The sequence below is a fragment of the Astyanax mexicanus genome, chromosome 18 (genome assembly GCF_023375975.1).
Source record: "Astyanax mexicanus isolate ESR-SI-001 chromosome 18, AstMex3_surface, whole genome shotgun sequence".
NCBI classification, from domain to species: domain Eukaryota; kingdom Metazoa; phylum Chordata; class Actinopteri; order Characiformes; family Acestrorhamphidae; genus Astyanax; species Astyanax mexicanus.
The window spans coordinates 3,350,475-3,371,404 of record NC_064425.1 but is presented as its reverse complement, the minus strand read 5'-3'; the positions used below and the strand labels follow the sequence as shown (position 1 = coordinate 3,371,404).

Genomic DNA, 20,930 nt, shown 5'->3' with positions numbered 1-20,930 from the left:
AGCAAGTGTCTCCAGTTCATTGAAAATAAAACATTTTGAGATGTCACTGATATGTCATCTTAAACATTTTTTTTAGGAAAATAGCTGGATGAATAATTTAAATGTTTAAATAAAAGAAATTCCCTTTGAATTTGAATACATTTTAAATTTCAATGAACCCCTTAAAAGAGTAATTCAGCGTAACCTGGCAGAATGGCCCCAGTTAAAAAAAAAAACGACTGTATTAAAAGGTATTGTTTGTGTCACATTTACTATGCTGCTCATTGAATTAATAAACAAAATATATATCATTTAGATGTTGCACATTATTTCTAGACTAGATTTTGGTCCACTGAATAAGTTAGAAGCTAAAAATATTAAGTATATGATAGAAGTGTAATATAGTCCCATCAGCACAAAACAGGCCAATTTATCAATCAGTTTAACGGACAAGAGATGATCACAGAGATGATAAACTACCTCAGAAAAGAACAGGTGAATCTATATCTATCTATATCTATCTATAATCTATAGAATAATTATTATTTCCCAACATCATCTTATGATATTTATCCATTTCATATCTCTGTAGCTCTTCACAGTGAGTCAGTTCTAGAAATTCACCCGAAAGAGTCAAATCAATAAACCGACACATTCACTCATTTACAAACGACACACACTAACCCAATGAGACCCCAGAGAGTAGTTCAATCTCTCTTTATAAGACGCATTTTACACATTTAAATATAGGATGCTTTACTCACAGAAGCGGCAGATCCCCCAGTCCTGAGACATGTTGAGTTCAGGGCTCCACCTCTTCAGCCTCCGCCTCCAGCTCCCTCTCCTCACTGAGGACACAGAAACCTGAAACACAGCCAGATACCTTTAACCCATCATTTACTTCTATACCTCTACATATGCTATACTACTAAACATAAAATCAAAAAGAGTAAAAGGAGTAATCAGTAGTAGTGTCCTTAAATATTTTATATACTTTCATAAAAATATACAAAAACACATGCACAGAAATGTCAACAATAAAATAAAACAAACAAAAATAAAACAGAATGTACACATTTTTACATATCTGACCCAAATTATCTCCAGTTGTTATAAACGGTTAGGTATGATATTTATATAATGTTCAGGTTTAGAAGTTTAAGGTTCAGTAGTGAATCAGTTCAGCGTATAACAACCAAACCTACAAAGTCACTACCTCAGTTACTGTTTTTACAGATATAATTATAGAGTATTTTAATTTTAGATACATAGAAAAGGGAAATCACAGCAAACTTTCTTTTTTGCACCCCTATCCCATGTTAAGAATATATAATAATGTATAAAAAAGGCACATAGTTCTAGACCTCTCTACACTGTAGATAATTCTACTGACTCACATTAAAAATAAAATAAGTCATAATTAAATAATCTATGAAAAAACTATTTGAAAAAAAAAACCCACGTGCACAGAAATGTGCAATACAATAATACAATATTTTTTTTTTTTACATATCTGACCCAAATGATCTCCAATGCTTATAAATGATTAGGTATAATATTTATATAATAAAAAAGGTTCAGAAGTGAATTAATTCAGCATATAACAAATTAACCTGCAAAGTATTAATTAACCTGGTACTATTTTTATAGCTTTATTTATAGAGCATTTAGATTTTAGATACACATAGAAAAAATAAATCACAGCAAACTTTTTTCTTTCTTAAGACCACTTAAAAGTTTCTTTAATTTTACCGAATTGAAAACCTCTGGAATATAATCAAGAGGAAGATGGATGATCACAAGCCATCAAACCACCAAACTGAACTGCTGGAATTTTTGCACCAGGAGTAAAGCAGCATAAAGTTATCCAAAAGCAGTGTGTAAGACTGATGGAGGAGAACATGCATGAAATCTGTGATTAAAAACCAGGGTTATTGTACCAACTATTGATTACTGAACTCTATATGAATATCATTATGAATATGAGCCATTTCTCATTTTCTGTAAATAAATGCTCTAAATGAGAATATTTTTATTTAGAATTTGGGAGAAATGTTTCTGTAGTTTATAGACTAAATCAATGATGTTCATTTTACTCAAACATAAATATATAAATGTTTTTTTTTCCAGATATATAATAATGAATACAAAATACAATAAAACAACTCAAATATTTATTTGAGTTAAGGCGCCACATCATGATCACATTATTTGCTTATTTGTCTTGTGCATTCTCATTTTTCTCACATTCCTCTACAGAAACATATTTTACTGAACTATTTTCTAATTTCAGAGATTCTTATAGAATGTATTCCAGTTAAAACAAACATATTTTTCAGTTTTTCCTGAAAATTTACCTAAATTAATAATTTTCTCCATCTCCCTCTGACTGGTTAGCATGCAGACTGGTACTCACCATTGATAATCTGATGGAAAGCTGATGATATTTAGTTATTTAGCCACAAAAGAGGCTGAGAATAAAACCTCTAGGAGAATCTAAAGCTTTTAGAGAAGGTTCAGGAGGACTCTGAAGTGTGAGGAGACACACTGAGGTATAAAGGGACCCTGTGTGGGGTCTCAGAACCAGAGAGAGAGAATATTTTCCCACACTGACTCCAGGTTCAACCACACTGAACAAATTAGATTAGTGAGTTTTACTCTTCATTAACATACCTGGGCTAATTTCCGCACCGATTAGTAATCTAAACGACTGATTATGACTATTATCCCCTTCGGGTACTTAATCTAGGAGACATATATTTATTCATAAAGTTGAACAAACTTAGCTGTATTTCTAAAATGCACATAATTACACTGATTATTTCAGTTTTACCGTAAAAACATGATGCAGAAATCTCTACTCACCAGAGCTGGTGCTTCCACTCCACTGCAGCCTCAGTCTGCTGAAGCCTCAGTCTGAACCGACCCTCTTTATTCTGAGTCAAACCGAAAGTAGGGAATGTGAAACTAAGGGCTAGAATTTCATTCACTTACCAGAGCTGATCAAAAGACTGATCATTGAAGTGTCACAGAATCTAAGTAGCTAAAAGCCTAAGATGACATCTAGCTGAAGAAAGTTAGAAACCCTGAGAAAATGTCAAGCCCTGTATACATCATAAAGAGATTTATACCTGTATTACTATCAACTATAAAAAAAAAAACATGAACAATCCAGAGCCCTTTCAGAAAAAGAGGGGAAACCTCATCCTTATCCTTATGTCAGATTTTGTCTGGTATTGTATCTCCAAAAATATAAATAATAATTTGGGCTCATATTAAAAAAAAAGCTTTAAGTAGACTAAAATAAAAACACATTTTGAATAACTAAGCAATTACACAATTTTAAAGAGCATTGACAACTTAGCATGGTTTTTTTCCAATAATGTCTCCACCAGTTCACAACAGTAAAGGCACTAATTTCATGAAAACCTTATTTAAGACCTCACTTTAAATGGAAAATGTTTAAATAGGTTTTAATTTATAAGGATTTCATAGTCATCTACAATATATCAGAGAATTCTAAAGGAAATGTCAGCAGTTAATCTGTCCATGAACTACAGTATATCTAAAGAAAAGGTGGGTCATGCACCAAGACAACGACCCTAAGCACACAAGCCCTTCTACCAAGGGATGGTTCATGAAGAATAAAGTTACTGTTTTGGAATATGGCCAAGTCAAAGTCCTGACCTTAATTCAATGGAAATGTTATTGAAGGATCTGAAGTGAGCCGTTAATGTGAAGAAACCCACCAACATCCCAGAGTCAAAGCTGTTCTCTACAGAAGAATAGACAAAAACTCCTCCAAGAGACGTTTAGTTGCGGTTATTGCCGCAAAAGGTCACACCAGACACTAAAATCAATGGTTCACATACTTTTGTCACACCCAGATATAAAATTTTGTATCATTTTTCTCAATTAAAAATTACTAAGTATAATATTTTTGTTTTATTTGTTTAACTGGGTCCCCTATATCTACTGTTACACTTGTGTAAAAATCTGATTATGTTTTAGGTCAAATTCATGCAGAAAGTTCACAAACTTTATGCACCACTGTAGATGACTGAGTCATCTAGTTGATCCAAAAACACACAAATATATATTCTAAAGGATTTTATAAGGATATATTTACCAACCCTGGTCTTTGATGATATTAGCTTTTACATAAATGCTTCAGTTGATAAAGAGTTTTTGTTGAGGTTTTGATTGTTGATTGTTGGATCAAAGCTGACAGAAAAGGATTTAAACCAAATTCTGCAGAAAACAAGTACAATTGTCTAGTAGGTGAGATCTGACCACCAACTGAGATTAATAGGAACTTAACCAGAAGAACACTGGACAAAAATAGAATTAATGCCAATGCAGCACTTTCAAAAACATGGCAGAGCTCATGTTGTGTCCAGAAAGTACCCTCATGTCCAAGAAATTGATAATTGAAATGATGTTCAGTTATATAAAGTACAAAAGGACGTTGGCTGATAAGTTCAGTAACCGAATGATGGGGCTTCTGATCTTGAACTAGTTCACTTTCCAGAGAAAACTGGGGTGAAGGTGATGTGCAGGAGTATCTTCTTCACTTAGAAGAATAACACATATAGTCAGACTATTATTCTGGAATCTGCTGATTAAAAACTTGCTTCACTTTCTTCATCCTAATAGAAAACGAATCTATTTATGTAGTGACAAGCTAGTATGACATGAATGTCTGCAGAACTAAAGCATTTCAACCACGGGACAGCTCTGTTTTTTTCTTTTACCTTTTGGTGGAACATTGCCTTTTTAAGTTGATAAATACAATACAAAGAAAAGCAAGGTGGTGATGTCTTGTTTGGCAAACTGTGCTTAATTAGCTATACTGTCAACCACATAATTTTTCCCTTTGCTGTTTAGTAAAGAGTAAATCTATACAGTTACTAATGTTTATAAGGTTCAAGCCAGTATGATTATTTGATCAAACAGAGATTCAGATCAAAGTTTCCCGAAAGCTTTGTAACGCTAAGAACTTCGAAAACTCGTGCTTAAGATTGATCGTTAATTAAAGAGTGTTTCCCAAACCCGTTCAGCACTTATTCAATGTTTTTTTCTTCATTCTTTTATTTAATTCATTTTCTACATTGTAGACTAATATTAAAACCATAAAAACTATTAATAGACGCATATAGAATTATCTAGTAAACAAAAAGATGGCCTTCACAATCCCCTGACTTAAACCCAACTGAGATGGTGATTTGGGATGAGCTGGAGCTTTACATTGCAAAGCAGCTATTGTTCAGCACCTCCAGGAACTCCTTCCTTCAAGACGCTGAGAAAACTATTCCAGGAGACTACCAAGAGTGTGCAGATCTGTCCTCAAACATAAATGTATAAAGTATAAAACATATTCTCTCTCTCTCTCTCTCTCTCTCTCTCTCTCTATATATATATATATATATATAAATATATATATTAGATTTGTGTTTATTTATTTAGTCATATGTATCTTTAGTTGTATTTTATTAATGCCAAAGTACATCCTTTTGTAATTTAAATATTATAATATGTATAATTTTGTTGATTACAACACATTTCTACGTTTTATGGTGTAATACTGAATAAATATTGCATATTTGGCAGTGCTGAATCGATATTTGTGGTTCGATTGAGAGCGCTGTTTCGGGGGAGGAGTCAACAAAGACGTTCCTTAACCTTCTTCGTTAATTTTCATTTTGCGAAGCTCTTTGGGAAACACTCGCAGAACTGGTTAATTCTTTACTCGCGTCATTTTTTAGTTTGTTTGTTGTTCACTAAGATTCATAATTTTCGGGGAACCCACCGCAGATTTTTTTTAAAAGTAGTGGATTCAGGCTGTTTAAAAGGCATAGGTTTGCTGTGTAAGTGTAAAAGCTGTTATTGAGCCTGGAGGTGGTCTAAATTCGTTTTAAACCTTTATTTGGTTTTTATGATCCGGATCAGTTGATGAGTTTTTTTATGTGGAGCGTTTCTCCCTCTGTTTGGTTTGGTTTCACACAGACAAACCTAAACGCACCAAAATGAGCACCAATAAACCACGCGAGCGCATCGTCTCCTCTGATTGGTCGGAGTTGTCTGGCACAGGAGCAAGAAAGTAAATGAGGACACTTTAAACCTCCGACCACAACTCTTAATAGATTTCCAGCAAATACACAGTAACTTCCACTGACACTGAAAGAAAAACACGCGACTAAAACGATGTAAGAGGAAGTGAAACCTGATGGAGAACTCCTATTACTCACCAGCACTGGTCAGCATCATCAGCAAGACCTGATTCTGTGTTCAAACACATCATTTCTAGGGCTGTTTATTGGCACGAACTTGCCTATATGACACGGGGTTCAGAAATTATATACTGTATTTTTGTCTCATTTGTTCTGATTTGGTTCTCCTTATCTAATTTAAAATTTGTGAAAAAAAAATCTGATAGTTTTTAGTTTTATGTCAGTTTTTTGCAGAAATATAAAAATTCTAAATGGTTTACTTAGTTTACTTAGTTTAAATATAAAAAATATAAAAATGCATTTATATTTGCTTTACATTGCATTTATTTAAGATATTTAATTCCTGTTTATATTACAATTTCAATTTAAATATTTGTTATAATTGAATTATTATATAATGTGATAATGCTAAGAATTATTTGTCTGGTATAGCATTATTTTATCAGTGACATAAAATGGCTTAAAATATACAATAATATTGTTTATTGCAATTGTTCCTCTGTCAATATATCAACCCCAAAATTGATATTGTGACGGGCCTATTTTAAGCACTGTAATCTATTTAAAAGCATCAAAATATGATCAACAGATAATCATAGATGTTTACTCATATTCAAATATTCTTACATTTATACAGTTTAACACAAACTTTATTCTCTACAACACTTTTCTCACAATTTCCTTTGCCTCTGCTTTATTAATGGAATTCCCCACATCTGATCACCCAGCTGAAGAACTGTAAGATGTGTTTTGATGCTTTTATTCAGTAAAGGATGTGTTTAGTGTGTTTGTGACACACTTGGAGATTTAGTGGAAAGTACATGAATGAACACAAGTACACAAGTGTGATCTTTGGGCCAGGAAAATGTGTCAGAGCATAATGAACATAACATGAAACTAATGAATAAAAAATCCCCCTGTGCTAAAGAACAGAAAACCCCAACCTCTCCTAAAGAGAGAAGACTTTTTATACGGCATATTCTGCTGAACTTGGTGCTAGTTCTGTCCCCAGAAATCTACATGTATAAATGTGCACACAAAAATAACTTTAAAATACATTTTATTTGTAAACATAGTGTCTTGTACCTAATTGACCTAATTGCAAAAGTAAGATATGTAATTGAAAACATTAATAAAAACTACTCAGAGAACTGAAAAAAGGCTTTTGTTACCTGCCCCCACTCTCTAACTATAAACTATAAACTATGAAATATAATTATTAAAATTAAAATACACATTTTAGTTGTGTCCCTGGGTTTCACTCAGTCCTGTTACCCTAACTCATTACCCCATCTAAAACATCTGGAACATTCTACAAGAGGAAGTCTCATCTACAACAGGAAGTGACATCAGCTGGTTCTGGTTCTGAAGATCATGGGAAGACCAAAATTAAATTCCCTCATTAGTTTTTTTCTGTATGTTTGATCTTATTGTAACAATGACTCAGGAGCTCAATCTCAACACTCTGTCCTGTTAAGTAAATGCATTCTTACATCTTATTGGTTTATTTTTAAAATGCAAGTTTTGGGAAAATTACTAGAATGTGCTCAGTTCCCTCATGCTATTAAGCATAGCAGCCATTTAGCTATTTTACATGTTTTTGCTAATTCTATGCTTAAACTCCTGTTACTTTCATTCCTGTTACTCAAAACATAACAAAGTAACAGGAGTGAGTTCCAGTAACAGGAGTATTATCCCCTGGCTATTTATTATGATATTTACATTATGTATGTTTTTTGTTTTTGTTCTTTTGCTCTATGTATTATATATTAGATATCTGGAATTGAAATTTATTCTAGTAAACTGTAATTATTGATATTTGATGTGAAGCACTGGGTTCTTGCTGCCAAAGTATAATATTTGGTTCTGTCTTATAAACACAAGAATGAAAATAGAAACCAAAACAATGAAAGTAAAAACACTTTTCTTCAGAAATGTAACCGGAAACAGAAACAGAAACGAAACTGAGCCAAGCTTTAAAAAAGGCTCAAAATAGAATATCTATTTAAATACTACTTTCTTCTTAGTTTCATTTTTGTTCAACACTCATTAACTGCCAACACTTTACCACAAAAAAACAAATTTCCTCACTAAACTTCACAAGAAAATATTATATTATAATACATATCAATAATAATATTTCACAATTTTGACATTGCTCATATTATTAAGACCTCATATAATAAAATATATATATATATATATGTATAAAGTATATAAAGTTCTGTTCTGTTTTATTCACTTATAATTTGATTTATTTCATCTATACAGTATAGTCCAGGCCATTATCAGAAACAGATCAGGGACAGGGACAGTACTTTAGGTCAAATATAAAGCTAGGATAGAGGCAATTTATAAAACGTGACTTCAACATTTTATTTTTAAACAAGACAATGCAAAACCATTTCCATACACATTACAAATACCTGGTTATATATAGGTATGGAAGAAGCGGGTACAGGTACGGCACTGGCCTCTCTGTACTTCTGACCTCTCCCCAACAAAAGAAAGTGAGAAGAACTAAAGAAGAACAGCTTAATTACTTGGAATCATTGTTTTCAAACAAATAACACAATAAAAATGATAATAATAAAAAACATAATAAAATACCAGTGCCATTAACAAGCCTGAAACTAATCAAGGCCTTGATGCATCTCTGTATGGCAAAAATGGTAAATGCTGATATGGCTGCATTCCAGTATTTAGTCCTTTATGTCATCAGTATTTAATAGAGCAAAACTTATGTAAATGTATAGCTAAAATATATTTAAAAAATGTAAAAAAACTAACAGTCAAAAAAAGATTGAATAAAAGAAAAGAAAATGACATTTAAAACCATACTTCCTGACTAATGGCTGCATAAGTAAGTATTAGGCTGCATTTACATTACCAGGCTGAAGTGACTCAAATCAGATTTTTTTTGCTCATTGTGGCTCAGATCTGATTTATTCGTGGCTGTGTGAATGTGCCAAATCCGATTTTTTTAAATCAAATTTGAATCGCTTTCATATGTGGTCCTAAATTCGATACTTGTCCAATCCATGGACATGCGACACGAGTATAAAAGGTCAGGTCGGAATTCATGCATCTTTTTGCTTTTACGCATTAGCGCAACATGCTTCTCTCTCGTACCCACACTGCATCTCTTGGTGCAGCTGTGCAGCTATAGCTGCAAAAAAAAAAAAAAAAACAGCAAAAGCAAACCGCCTGTCCTTTTTTCACCTCCTGGACCTGAGCATGAACTTCAGAGCAGCTGTTTACTCTCCACTCCAGCAAAAGATGCTCCACATATGAGCTGCTAACTCATCCATTTCCCTTTATAAAGCTACGAGTCTCTCCTCTCTCTAGTATACAGGTATCAATGTATGAATGTGAGACGTTTCAGGGACAAATTCGTTCACATTACACACAGATACAGATCACTTACTTACATTTGTGAATGTGAACCGTCAAGATAGACAAATCAGATCTGAGCAAAACATTGGATTTAAGAAACGTGACTTGTAATGTGAATGTAGCCTAAGAGTCCAGGTCAGGTGAGTCTACCAGAGCTAGCCCCTCTTGCTCACACTGTGTGTGCTAACCCATGAAAGTAGATGAAGAATGACAGATTTAAAATCAGCTAAATCTCAGGCCTTGGTTATAAACACCATTACAAATTAACTACATGTACGCCCCCTGTCAGAGTTAGCTGTGGGCTCTACAGTATACCCTAGGGAGTGTAGGAGTGTGTCTTCCCATTACTACAGAATATCTACACTAGAAGACAAACATTAAAGGTAAGTATAAAAGGTAAATATTACAGGTATGTATTACAATCCATACTCTGGTGATTACATGATATTACATGATATTTGGTCTTGTTTTTATCCGTCAATACTATTAATGTTCTTAGCAGCTCTGAGAGCAGACTTCATGGCCGTCTCCATCCAGCCGTGTGGCATGGCTGTGTGTTCTCCAGCGAAATGAATCCTCCCCTCTTTCTGGAACAGATCTTTAGAGTAGTGACTCTGCTGGTAGGGAGTGTAGATGGCGAACGCTCCATGGCTGTAAGGATCCAACGCCCATTTCTTTACAACACCTCCAATGTGAAGCTTTCGGATCCCCTCCCCATGGATCTTCACCAAGTCATTCATTACCATGGCCATCAGCTCATCATCCGGCACCCCCTGGAAGAGCGTGGAATCATCAGAGCAGGTGTATGAAGCCAAAAGGGCGCCCCCTGCTCCAGGAAAGCTGTGGCTGGGGTAGTAAATGAAGCGTGATGGCATATCTGTGATGCTTCTTCCTCCCTTGATGCCTTGTTTCTCCCAGAACCTCTCACTGAAGCTCAGCACGACCTTGGTGGAGCTGGCGTAGTGCACCGAGCGCAGAGCCTCCATCTTCCGGACTGATAGCGGAGGCTGGAAATCAATGAAGAGTGAAGCTTTGGCTGTAGCCGTCACCAGAACGTAGTCGAAAGTGAGGTTGGTTAAAGCGTAGAGGTTTTGGCGGTCTTGATATGAAACTGTCACGTAGTGGTCAGTCTGTCTAATGCGTTTGACATTTGATGTAAAATGAATTGTTGCACTGTTGAGTTTCTCATGCAGTTTTTTGGGTATGTGATCCATGCCACCTGAGATTTCATAATATCTGAAAGACATCAATACATTCATCAACAATTATTATCAGTTTCTGGCTGTTGCTTCCCTTCATTCCTTCATTGCTTGTAAGATTTTGGCTGCTGAACTCTCTCATCCACTTTATCCCACTCCCAAATCAGCATCTCAGAATATCGCCTAAACTAATGACTCTCATAACTCATGTTTAGAAGCTCAAAGCAAATTTCCACAATTTGTTAGCATTGGTTACTTAATTTTTTTTTTTTCTTCCAAGAGAGTTTACCCCTGTCACCCTATAGAGTCCAAACTCTATAATCTAAGGGTGTTTGTACACCAGCACTATTTGGTCTGGTTCGTTTGTACCATTAGTGCGGTTCAACTGAGAAAATGTGAAAATAGTAATCTAGCAGATCAAGACCTGCTAGAGGAGGTGGTCTTGGTCCCAAACGAACTCGATCCGGTCTCGATCAGACCCAGCTATCAAATATACTCCTTTTTAATTGAGCTAAACTGCTGATTGTCACAGTTTAGCCTGTGTCTGTCCTGTGTTTTTCCCCTCATTTGTTCCCTTGTGCTCCTGTCATGTTCCCAGCCATGTGCTTCTGTTGTGTTTTGGTCCCTGTCTCCGCCCTAGCCCCGCCCTAGCCATCAGTGTTCTTACCTTGTGTCTCATTTGTAACCCCGCCCCCTTGTTAGCTCCCACAGGTGTCCCTTATGTGTGCCTGTGTATAAATACCCCATGTGCTCCTTTGTTGTGTGTTGCGCTTTTTGTCTGAACCTGTCTTGTTACTCTGTCCAGATCTAGTTTATCTGTTTTGTTTAAGCTAAGACCAGCTGTGTTTTTTTGTCTTCAGTGTTTCAGGTTTGCTTTTTGTAGTTTGTTTCTTTGTTTGTTATTTTTGCTTGTTTGTTTCAGTTTTTTAATTTATACTCTGTTTTTTAGTGTTTTGTTTTTGTTAGTTAAATATAATGGAAAATAAAGACTTGCATTTGCATCCTGCCTCCTCCTCCGTGTTACACTGATAAGGCGCAGTTTAATCTGATATATTAGCCAGATAACGCTAATAACCACAGATATGAACAAATGCTGTCTCTGCTTCTCCATGCTGTTTACACACTGAGCGCAGTATGTGCTGCGTTTACTGCCTGCAGCCGCACAACTATGCTGTATGCCCTGTGTCAGAATCTTCTCACTATATTTACATGCTAGCTTTGACCAATCAAAGGAGACCTTGTGCTCTCGTGGTTTATTGGTGAGCATTTTGACGCATTTAGATTTATGCCTGTGTGAAACCAAACCAAACAGAGGGAGAAATTCTCCAAGTAAACAAACTCAATCAAATGATTCGGATCATAGAATCCAACTACAGGTGTAAAAATGCCTTAATAGACCTCACTCTCTATTACACACTCTCAAAAAAAGCCCTAATAGACCTCACTGTCTTGAGATATTTTTTTTATTCTGGACAGTACACACTCAAACTTGCATGCCAATATTTTATCTAGCAAACTGGGAAATTGTATTTTGTTCATTTGCAGAATATACATTTATCATTCATACAGTAATAAAAGGTATTCCCCAGGGGTCAGTGCTTTGCATCCTTTTTTGTTATATATATATAAGATGTCTCTTCTTGTTTCTTTAAACTGAACACTGAACAAACTGAACAAGTTCTCATTGATTCCATGTGACTGGTTGTGAGATACCCAGACTTTAAGGTGAGGTTTCCTGAAGCTCGAGGTTCCTTTTAATAACTAGGGCAGATATTTAAGTATAACTGTAGTATTATAGTATTTTAGTATACTCACTTTGTATCATCGTTGATATCCTTTTGTATGTAGAGAGTCTCTATCAGACTAGTGTAGAAGAAGCTGTTCTCGTTGAGTATGTCTCCAATCATACGCAAAGCTTCTCGACTCAGATTACCCTCTTTCAGTAAATACTCCTGTACAGACAAAGAGAAATCTGTTAACAAATAAACTTAAAGGAGAACTCAGGTGTAAAATGGACTTTTGGTGTAGTAAAACATGATAAAAAGTATTTACCTTTGTTGAATAGCTCACCTCCGTTCTCCTGCAGCTTTCTGAGATCCAGTAATTTGTGGTTTTTGCCCAGCACTCTTTACAACGGCCGCTTTGGGGCATATTTTGCACCGATAAATCACTTTTTACACCGTTATTTAAGCTCAAAGTAGCTCCACACTTTATTGCTAGAATCTGGAGAGCCCTGCATTTAAAACGAGGCATTATTATCTTAAAAAGTGCACAAGAAGTTTATTAAAAACATTGTTTACATCCCATGCCGCTAGCTTTCAGCTCTGAGCGCCGCCATCACTGTACTGATAATAACATAGACATATATATATATATATATATATATATATATATATATATATATATATATACATAGACTCCACATAGCCTGCCTCCTGCCCCCCTGTGCACTATTTACACATGAAAGGGGGGTTTAATACACCTATAATAATCACGACTATGTGCAAATATGTGCTTTTATGCTGAAGAACTTTGTATTATGTTCTTTAACAAAGACAAACATATAAGTATAAATGTCTGTTATTATCAGTACAGTGATGACGGCGCACGGAGCTGAAAGCTAGCGTTATGGGAAGTAAATAGTGGTTTTTAATAAGCTTCTTGTGCAGTTTTAAAGTGATTAATGTCTTTAGATTCTACCAATGAGGTGTGGAGTTACTTTGAGCTGAATTACGGTGTAAAAAGTGATTTATTGGGGCAAATCATGCCCCGAAGTGGCCATTGTAAAGAGTGCTGGGCAAAAAGAACTAAATTACTGAATCTCGGAAAGCTGTGGAAGAGCGGAGGTGAGCTTTTCAACAAACAAAAGTACTTTTTATCATGTTTTACTACACCAAAAGTCAATTCTCCTTTTAAAAAATATTTGTTTTAAAAGTTAAACAGAACAGAACATATATTCAGGCTTTATTACCTTAACAGAGTATGAATCATACTTCTCTACTGTCTCATTGCAGCCATATTTCTTCATATCATCTCTAATCTAGACATACAAGGAAGATCAGTTTCAGTCACAGCACAAAGATACAGATGTGATTATTAGAGTTGTCAATTAATCTGAACATTTGCTAATATATTTCTGATACACTCCCAATTCCTTGTTACTCACCTTCCACAATGTCATGTCAAAAAGCTGACTGGCTGATTTCCCCTTCTCTTGCTCATCTACATCGTAGTTCAGCACATCTGGATTTGCAATCACTTTGTAGGTTTTTTCAAGCAAACCGTTGATATAATAATAAGTATTGTTGTTTTCTTCAATGAAAGGATTCAGTTTTAGGCCCATCTTTGATACAAGTGACATAAGGATCCTGGAAAACAGAAAAAAAGGTGAAGGTGGTCATGAAATCTGCCTGAATGGGCTTTTAAATAAACCTTATATGAATAAATAATTTATATCCACCGAAGCAGTGTCCTAAGAAAATTACATGTATAAATGTGCACACAAAATAACTTTAAAATACATTGTATTATTAAGCATATAGCGTCTTCTACACAGACCTAATTGCAAAAGTAAGATATGTAATTAAAAACATTAATAAAAACTACTTAGAGAACTGAAAAAATAGCATTTGTTACCTGTCCCCCACTCTTTAACTATAAACTTTATGGAATATAATTAAAATTAAAATCCTTCAGAGATGTAATTTGTTTTTTACATTGTTGTGACTCCAAATCCCGTTTATTCTTATTTTTTTTTTTTATAATAAATCCAAAATATTTAAGTTAAAATACACATTTTAGTTGTGTCCCTGGGTTTCACTCAGTCCCCTTACCGTAACACATTACCCCATCTGAAACATCTGGAACATTCTACAACAGGAAGTCACATCTACAACAGGAAGTGACATCGGCTAGTTCTTCTAAAGATCATGGGAAGATCAAAATTAAAGTTTCCTCATTATTGTTTTTCCTGTATATTTGATCTTATTGTAACAATGACTGAGGAGCTCAATCTCAACACTCAGTCCTGTTACCTAAATTAATTCTTATATCTTATTTGTTTATTTTTTTTATACAAATTTTGGGAAAATCAATGCTAAAACTTGGTTCTGTTACTTTTAGTCCTGTAACTCATAACATAAAAAGTAACATGAGTAAGTTCCAGTAATAGGAGTGATTGCCAGTAACAGGAGTGAGTTACAGTAACAGGAGTGAGTTACAGTAACAGGAATAAGTATTGTCCCGTTGTTTACTGATGAATTAATGTGAATATTAGTTAGTTTAAACCACTTTTTTTCAATTCTGTTTGGTTCATAATTTATATATTTGTTTAATAAATTGCATTATAATAAATTTTATCAATTTCAGGTTTGGGTCTTCTTGAAAAGATAAAAATGGCTTTGCATATTTTAGAAAAAATGCATGCATAAATAGTATTTTTTTTGTCATAGATATTAATTATTTGAACATGCAGTCAACCAATTCTTTAAAATAAAGACGTTTGGTAAAGGGTTTTGGTAACAGGACTGAGAAAAATTTAACCATCTTCGGATTAGGAACCTTGTAAAAAATGAAGTAAAGCTGCCTGTGATTGACCAGTACATGCTTTGAATAGATAAATATGTGTGTTATTAGATTCAGAGTAAAAAAAATAAGAATGAAGTTTAATTTGAAGGAGTTACTACACTGTTAAAAAAAACAGCTGTGGTTGCCAGAATTTTACCGTAAAATAAAATGGTTGCCATGTAGAAGATATTACAGTATAATTCTTGGCGACCGTTTATTTTAATTTTAGGGTGAAATTCTGGCAACCACAGCTGCCAGTATTTAACAGTAATTTTTTTACAGTTTTTTTTTTTACAGTGTATATTTCATATGGTAAAACAATTAAAAATAACATTTTTGACAGTTTTTTAATTTATGGTATTTCAATGTTTATTCTACAACAATAAGCTTCTTCTTGCTTTACGGTTTATTTCTGTTGCCATTTCACAGTTTTTCACTGTAATTTTCACGGACATTTTTTACAGTGTACAAGCAAATGGGACCCATTCTGTGGAATGGTCCAGGTATTTTAAAAAAGTGATTCAATATGCAGAGGCTTCTTAAAAATGTCCCATTATTTTTTAAATGAGTTTAAGCTGGTTTTATTTAAGTACCAATAAGGAACTGCCTTAACCACACACACATCTTACCTAGCCTGAACAGACAGGGGCAGAGTACTGTAACAACAATCTGTCTGTAGACACAGAACCACCACCAGAGTGATGAAGAGAGCTGTAATAACCAGTTACAACCTGCCTCAGATCTCTGCTTCAGCTCCTGGGTGGTTCTTTGTTTGCTGTTTTGTTTTGTCTGGAGTTTCTTTGCTACACTTCATGCTGGTTCTTGGCAAATATCTTGTTTCTTTGGTGCATTTTCATAATAAATAGATACATGCATTCATATAATTAACTCTCTGTCTTTGTGTGAACTGTTTTTGTTTTCCTAACTAGATTTTCTTTTGTGCCATTAGATATTTAAGCCATTTTCTAGTACTTTATGGTTTATACTGAGCTTAACACCAGTTGACAGAGAGCCCCAACATGCCAGGCTGAAACATTCATGTTTAAGCAGAACTTCAGCTCAGCTTAAAACACTGCAGCTCCACACACTTTTATTTTATTCATTTTTGTAAATTTTCTTTCTATCTTTTTTATTTTTATCCAATTTTCTCCCCAATTTACAAGGCCAACCCACTCATTAGGACTCCAGGAGGGTGAAGACTAACACACGCCTTCTCCGACACATGAAAAGTCAGACTCCGCCTCTCGTTAGCGAGTAGCATCACAGCGCTAACGCTCGGAGGAAAGCGCAGCGACTCGTTTCTAATACATCAGCTCACAGATGCAGCCTTGTGCTGATCCACATCACCCTTTGGAGTGATGAGGGGAAAGAGCTCCCTCTACTGTACCCACCCAGATCTGGGTGCCCCGCCCCGCCCAGAGCTGTGCTCTCTCGGGGCTCCAGCAGCTGATGGCAAGCTGCATGAACGAGATTCGAAACCGGCGATCTCCTGATCATCCTCATTTCCTTTCTCACAGTGGCAGCGCTTAGCCCTCTGCACTAATCTGAGTCCCCAATTGTCCTTCTTTTAAATATATTGTTTTAATTATGTTTGAATTATGTCTTATTCCTGTTTTACTCATTTTATTTTATTTTTAATTTTCATTTTTATTGGTATTCTCTTACATGTTTTTCTCTTTGTATTTTCTAATGTGTAAAGCACTTTGAATGACCGTTGTGTATGAAAGGGTGTCTTGTCTTGTCTTGCCTTTCCTTAAACCTAACCAATCTCTTTTGTCTCACTTTGCTTTTCCAGTCCTCAAGCCTCCTGCAGAGTTCCTACTCTGTTTCTACTCCTAAAACAGATTTTTTTTTAGGTTTTTGCTCAGAAAATAATTTTATTTCATTTTATTTCATATTTGCCCTCTGCCAGCAATATTTGCAGATTTCCTTTCTCTAACAAACCAGCCAATCATTGCAATGAACAGGTGAGTTTTGATGAACTTTTTAACATTGCAAAGCTAGAAATTAATGTTTACTAGTTTTATTTACTATTTAACCCTTTCATACCCTACATTTATTACAATGGACATCAGGTATTGTCTTTATTTTTATTTGTTTTGTTGCAAATAACCCTATTTGAGAGCTGTTGTTTATCAGAATAGACCATGAACAAGATTATAAACCAAGAAAACAGTAGCTTGTCCCCGCCCACTGGAAAAACACTGGAAAAAAGTAGTACTAGAACCATTGAGGCAAAGTGACAGCAAATTTTTACTAATTTACCTTTAATTCCTTTATTTTTTAACTGTTTAGGGCTTCCATGGCAATAGAAATAAAAATAAACTATTAAATATTTTAGTTAATTGGATTTATTTGCTATATAGATTTTATAGTCGAATATTTATAGTGCATTACAGACAGAAAAAAAGAATTCTTACTTTTTTTTTAAATCACTACAGATAATTCAGGTCTGAAAGGGTTAATGTTCATATGCAAACTAATTTTGCTTTCTCAGTAAAGATCAGTGAATCATGCAGGATCAAAACAACTCTGAGACTTTGATCTGATAAATTATATAGATAATTTATTATATGTTATATGGATTATATAACAGCTAGTTTGTCAATAGATGTATAAACTATAAACTGTGGCAAAATTAAACTCACTTGTGGAACCATGGGATCCTCATGGCACCAAGTTCAGCATACCAGCCCTGGTTCGCCATCCTGTGGGTCCTGATTCTTCCACCTACACGATCAGTAGCTTCTATGATTGTAACCTAAAGATTAGTAAGGTAAAGAGATAAGCATTTAAAAATATATGAGCAATGTTTTTGCTAATTTTAGGCTAAAAACTCAGTCCTGTTACTTAAATTCATGTTACTCAAAACATTAAAAGTAACAGGAGTGAGTTCCAGTAACAGGAATGAGTGCCAGTAACAGGAATGAGTGCCAGTAACAGGACTGAGTTCCAGTAAAAGGAATGAGTGCCAGTAACAGGAATGAGTGCCAGTAACAGGACTGAGTTCCAGTAACAGGAATGAGTGCCAGTAACAGGAGTCAGTTCCAGTAACAAAAGTGAGTTCCAGTAACAGGAATGAGTACCAGTAACAGGAGTACGTTCCGGGAACAGAAATGAGTGCCAGTAACAGGAGTGAGTGCCAGTAACAGGAGTAAGTTCCAGTAACAGGTGTGAGTGCCAGTAACAGGTGTGAGTGCCAGTAACAGGATTGAGTTTCAGTAACAGGAGTGAGTTTCAGTAACAGGAATGAGTACCAGTAACAGGAGTACGTTCCGGGAACAGAAATGAGTGCCAGTAACAGGACTGAGTGCCAGTAACAGGAGAGAGTTTCAGTAACAGGAGTGAGTTTCAGTAACAGGAATGAATATTGTCCCCTGGTTTATTGATTTATTAATGTGAATACTAGTTAGTATACAACACTTTTTTTCAAATTATGTGCGGTTCATCTTTTTTCTATTTGTTTAATAAATTACATGCTAATACGGTTTACACATTTCAGGTTTGGGTCTTCTTGAAAAGATAAAAATCGCTTTGCATCATTTAGTAAAATATAATGCACATGCATATATAGTTATGTGTTATCATAAATATCAATTATTTGAAAACGCAGTCAACCATTTCTTTAAAATAAAGACTTTCTTCAGAGAAAATCAAAGGAATTAGTTTACTTTCTTTTAAACATGATATTTAAAAAGTAACCCATCTTCAAATTAGAAACCCTATAAAGAATTAAGTAAAGCAGTCTGAGATTAATCAGTACATGTTTTGAATAGTTAAAAATAGTTTAATTTGGTATATATATAACGTAAGCAAAGTAAGTAGTGTAGAATCCATGTTACGTCAATGTGCACAAATAAAATCAATTATGATGTCAGAGATCAACATTGTTTTAGTGCATTAATGATGGAAAAATGCACGTTGTAAATCTGCCCAAAAAGCAACGAGTTTGCACATATCATAATAGCATCAAGCGAGATGCTCCATATAACCTAAAATCATGTGAGTGTGCTCTAAAAAAACAGGTATTACATTATTGTTTTATTTCATATTACATGAAGAGCATTTAAAGATAATTATTTTATTTATTTTGCACCAAAATATCTAGTGGTGATTGTGCTGCTTCCATCCTCCCATCAGGAGAACAATCGAAAGATCTGAGATCCAAATAATTGACTGTAAGGAGGAACAGTACCTTATGTCCAGCATCCTCCAGTATCTTAGCTGCAGTGAGTCCAGCGATTCCTGCACCGATGATCCCCACACTGTGAGGGGTCTTTGTAGGGGGGAGACCCCGGTCTATTATCTTACAAAGCTCCTCATAGTCCGGGTCGCGCAAGCATTCATAAAGTGGATCTTCTGTATATCCATCGGCACTGAAGACTACGCCCAGTACTATTAGTACTGGTACTGAAAAAAAGGAAATGATAATAATACGTCTTAAGTCTTATCACCCCTTATAATCATATATATATAATATATATATATAGCAACATTGTTTCCAAATTCCAAATAAAAATATTGTCATTTAGAGCATTTATTTGCAGAAAATGAGAAATGGCTGAAATAACAAAATAATTAGCAGAGCTTTCAGACCTCAAATAATGCAAATATTAAGAAAGTTTTTAATTTGGTGGAATAACCCTGTTTTTTAAATCACAGAATTCATGCAGCTTGGCATCATGTTCTCCTCCACCAGTCTTACACACTGCTTTTGGATAACTTTATGCTGCTTTACTCCTGGTGCAAAAATTCAAGCAGTTCAGTTTGGTGGTTTGATGGTTTGTGATCATCCATCTTCCTCTTGATTATAATTCAGAGGTTTTCAATTTGGTAAAATCAAAGAAACTCATCATTTTTAAGTGGTTTCTTCTAAACTGTTTTTTAGATACAATTCAATAAATAAAATAATTATTCCAATAATTATCGTTTCTAAACTCCAGCAAAAAGATGATAAATAATAAAGATCAGAGAAGGGGTGAACTTACAGAAGCGACAGATCTCCCAGTGCTGAGACATGTTCACTTCAGAGCTTCACCTTTTCAGACGCCGTTTTCACCTGAAAACAGAGCTGTAGACCTTCAAACCTTTTAATACTCTTCAAACTCTTCAAAACTCTTCAAACTCTTCATTTTGTACTTTAATTTAAATGCACATTTAATAAATGTGAAAAAAATCGTAATTTTTAAATATGCTTACTTTTCTACTTTTTCAGTAATAAAGTGAAGTAAAGTAATTAATTTATTCCATTTATAATAGATTATCCCAGTTTGCCACCTGATACTCCCTTATAAATAAAATATTATAATACTGTCTACTCACCAGAGCTGGTGCTTCCACTCCACTGCAGCCTCAGTCTGCTGTCTGTCCTCTTTATTCTGGCTCAAAACGAAAGCATAGAATGTGAAACTAAAGGCTAGAATTACACCTACCAGATCTGATTGTTGAAGTGTTTTAGAACTTACAGTTAGGTCCATAAATATTTGGACAGTGATATCTGTTCAATCTTTAGGATTTGGTATCTGCATGTAACCACACTGGATTGTAAATACAACAAATT

General features: G+C 34.7%; 2 protein-coding genes across 5 annotated transcripts in view; both read right to left on the bottom strand.

Annotated features, from left to right (window-relative positions):
- The window catches only part of LOC103030984 (L-amino-acid oxidase), a 44,084-nt gene extending 23,353 nt beyond the window's left edge, over positions 1 to 20,731 (bottom strand). For 2 of the 4 annotated variants that reach the window (XM_049466822.1, XM_049466821.1), the window contains exons 1-2: positions 2,396 to 2,512; positions 744 to 843 (exon numbers count right to left, since the gene is read on the bottom strand). In XM_049466822.1, coding sequence (XP_049322779.1) covers positions 744 to 843; positions 2,396 to 2,398 — 103 coding nt within the window. In that variant the 5' untranslated portion in view covers positions 2,399 to 2,512. Of the gene's footprint in view, positions 1 to 743; positions 844 to 2,395; positions 2,513 to 2,844; positions 2,902 to 20,692 lie in introns of those variants that run through there. The other 2 variants (XM_049466824.1, XM_015604411.3) reach the window with 2 other exon arrangements.
- On the bottom strand, positions 9,199 to 20,436 carry LOC103034230 (L-amino-acid oxidase). The gene is made up of 7 exons (XM_022677703.2): positions 20,359 to 20,436; positions 19,566 to 19,780; positions 18,019 to 18,131; positions 13,971 to 14,172; positions 13,776 to 13,844; positions 12,620 to 12,756; positions 9,199 to 10,841 (listed from the first exon to the last, which is right to left on the bottom strand). Exons 1-7 carry the CDS (start codon positions 20,387 to 20,389, stop codon positions 10,076 to 10,078), a joined length of 1,533 nt encoding a protein of 510 aa, XP_022533424.2. The 5' UTR covers positions 20,390 to 20,436; the 3' UTR covers positions 9,199 to 10,075.
- Positions 20,732 to 20,930: the final 199 nt, after the last annotated feature.

Excerpts from the sequence above, each read along its gene's own strand:
- LOC103034230 (XM_022677703.2), bottom strand. The coding sequence starts at position 20,389 with ATGTCTCAGCACTGGGAGATCTGTCGCTTCT. Across the intron at positions 19,781-20,358 it reads CTGGGAGATCTGTCGCTTCT|TACCAGTACTAATAGTACTG; the intron begins GTAAGTTCACCC and ends CCTTTTTTTCAG. Across the intron at positions 12,757-13,775 it reads ATGATTCATACTCTGTTAAG|GAGTATTTACTGAAAGAGGG; the intron begins GTAATAAAGCCT and ends TTGTCTGTACAG.